The following is a 2,190-nucleotide window of genomic DNA, read 5'->3' on the forward strand; positions in this document are numbered from 1 at the left end:
TCCAGGGAAGGCAACAAAAGGGCATCTCTGCAGAAAACTTTGCTGGGACATCCTTGAGTTCCTTTAAAGCCACCATGAGCACAGCCCCTCATTGGTACAGTCTGTGGCCACAGGGGAGGTGTAGAGAAACAAAAGGAGAAATGGCAAAAACAATGGCATTTCGTTGTGGTCAATATTAAAAACTAAGGCAAAGGAAAAAAACAACCCACAACCATACCAACCAGAAGTATCAAAAATTACTTTTATTACAAGTCATTTGCAGAAATTGGCCAGCAGTTTAATGTTCCTGAAAGCACCAAGTCATCAGTGTCCACACTGCAGCCTTGAGCTCCTGGTTCCTCAGGCTGTAGATGAGGGGGTTCAGGGCTGGAGGCACCACTGAGTACAGAACTGACAGGGCCAGATCCAGGGATGGGGAGGACATGGAGGGGGGCTTCAGGTAGGCAAACACTGCACTGCTGATGAATAGAGAGACCACGGCCAGGTGAGGGAGGCAGGTGGAAAAGGCTTTGTGCCGTCCCTGCTCAGAGGGGATCCTCAGCACAGCCCTGAAGATCTGCACATAGGAGAAAACAATGAACACAAAACAGCCAATTGCTGCACACACACTAACAGCTATGAGCCCAAGTTCCCTAAGATTGGATTTGGAGCAGGAGAGCTTGAGGATCTGTGGGATTTCACAGAAGAACTGGCCGAGGGCATTGCCATGGCACAGGGGCAGGGAAAATGTATTGGCTGTGTTCAGCAGAGCATTGAGAAAGGCACTGGCCCAGGCAGCTGCTGCCATGTGGGCACAAGCTCTGCTGCCCAGGAGGGTCCCGTAGTGCAGGGGTTTGCAGATGGACACGTAGTGGTCGTAGCACATGATGGTCAGGAGATAAAACTCTGCTCCCATGAAGAAGATAAGCAGAAACACCTGTGCAGCACATCCTGAGTAGGAGATGGTGGTGGTGTCCCAGAGGGAATTGTGCATGGCTTTGGGGACAGTGGTGCAGATGGAGCCCAGGTCGCTGAGGGCCAGGTTGAGCAGGAAGAAGAACATGGGCGTGTGCAGGTGGTGGCCGCAGGCTACGGCGCTGATGATGAGGCCGTTGCCCAGGAGGGCAGCCAGGGAGATGCCCAGGAAAAGGCAGAAGTGCAGGAGCTGCAGCTGCCGCGTGTCTGCCAGTGCCAGCAGGAGGAAGTGGCTGATGGAGCTGCTGTTGGACATTGGCTGTGGCTGCACATGGGCACCTGTTCATGGAGAAAGGACAGAGAAGATTACGAGGAGATACCTGTAACCAAAATCAAAGCCATTTCCCATACACCCTCCTCTGTAACACACAGACACTGTCTTTAATATTTTTGCGTTCTGGGGCTTTCTTTATAAGCTTGCCCGTATCTCTCCTGGTATTCTTGGATATCAGAAACCCTCAGAATTTCTGCTGCTCTCAGGGAGAACAGAGCAAGTTCTGTGAGGTAAAGTGATGAGAGTAGAGTACGTGGAGATTGTCTGTCATTGTGACCTGTACAGAGTTTCTCTGGGCTTTAACCTTTCTCAGGTGGTGGGTGATCACCTTCCCATGCTTCCCCTAAAATGCTACTGGGTACTGCTGAGAGCAGATGGATCCAGCACAGCCCAGCTCCACATTTGTAGCCAAGGACTGACCTTGCTCATTTCATCAACCCAACAGCATTTTCAGTGTCAGACACCTCTGCCTTTCCCCATCAATCTTATAACTCAGAGATGCTCTGGAACAGGTTTGCACCCTGGATTGAAGCTCCCAGCTTGGACTGAAATCTCAGGGAGACTTCCAAGTGTCCTTCTGATGGTACTGGATGCAGGGAGATGCAGCTCCTTCCCTGGCTGCACTGACAGCATTGCCCAGAGCCGGGCACTGGGGACAGCTGTGTCACCCTGAGCCAGCTGTGCCCCCTCCCAGAGCCCCCAGTGCCGGGCAGCTGCTCCCAGCCCTGTGCTCTGCAGAGGGAACTGGGCCCGGGGCTGCAGAGCTGCCCCACGGCTCTGCTGCAGCTCTGCCTGCACAGGAGGGGCTGCACGCCTTGGAGCCCCGGCCCTGAGGGCAGAGGCTTGGCTGGGGGGACAGGAGGGAGGGGGCTTGTTCAGAGGGAGGGGCTGCACTGGAGGGGATCCTCTGGACATCTCTAAACTCTCCCTGCCACAGCATTTCTGGGTTTTGCTTTCTCTCC

General features: G+C 53.8%; 1 protein-coding gene across 1 annotated transcript; it reads right to left on the minus strand.

Moving 5' to 3' along the window:
• Positions 1-277: 277 nt before the first annotated feature.
• Positions 278-1,210, minus strand: LOC137466080 (olfactory receptor 14C36-like). Its single transcript, XM_068177990.1, has one exon. It carries the CDS (start codon positions 1,208-1,210, stop codon positions 278-280), a length of 933 nt encoding a protein of 310 aa, XP_068034091.1.
• Positions 1,211-2,190: the final 980 nt, after the last annotated feature.

This window comes from Anomalospiza imberbis, unplaced genomic scaffold (genome assembly GCF_031753505.1).
Source record: "Anomalospiza imberbis isolate Cuckoo-Finch-1a 21T00152 unplaced genomic scaffold, ASM3175350v1 scaffold_134, whole genome shotgun sequence".
Lineage (NCBI taxonomy): Eukaryota > Metazoa > Chordata > Aves > Passeriformes > Viduidae > Anomalospiza > Anomalospiza imberbis.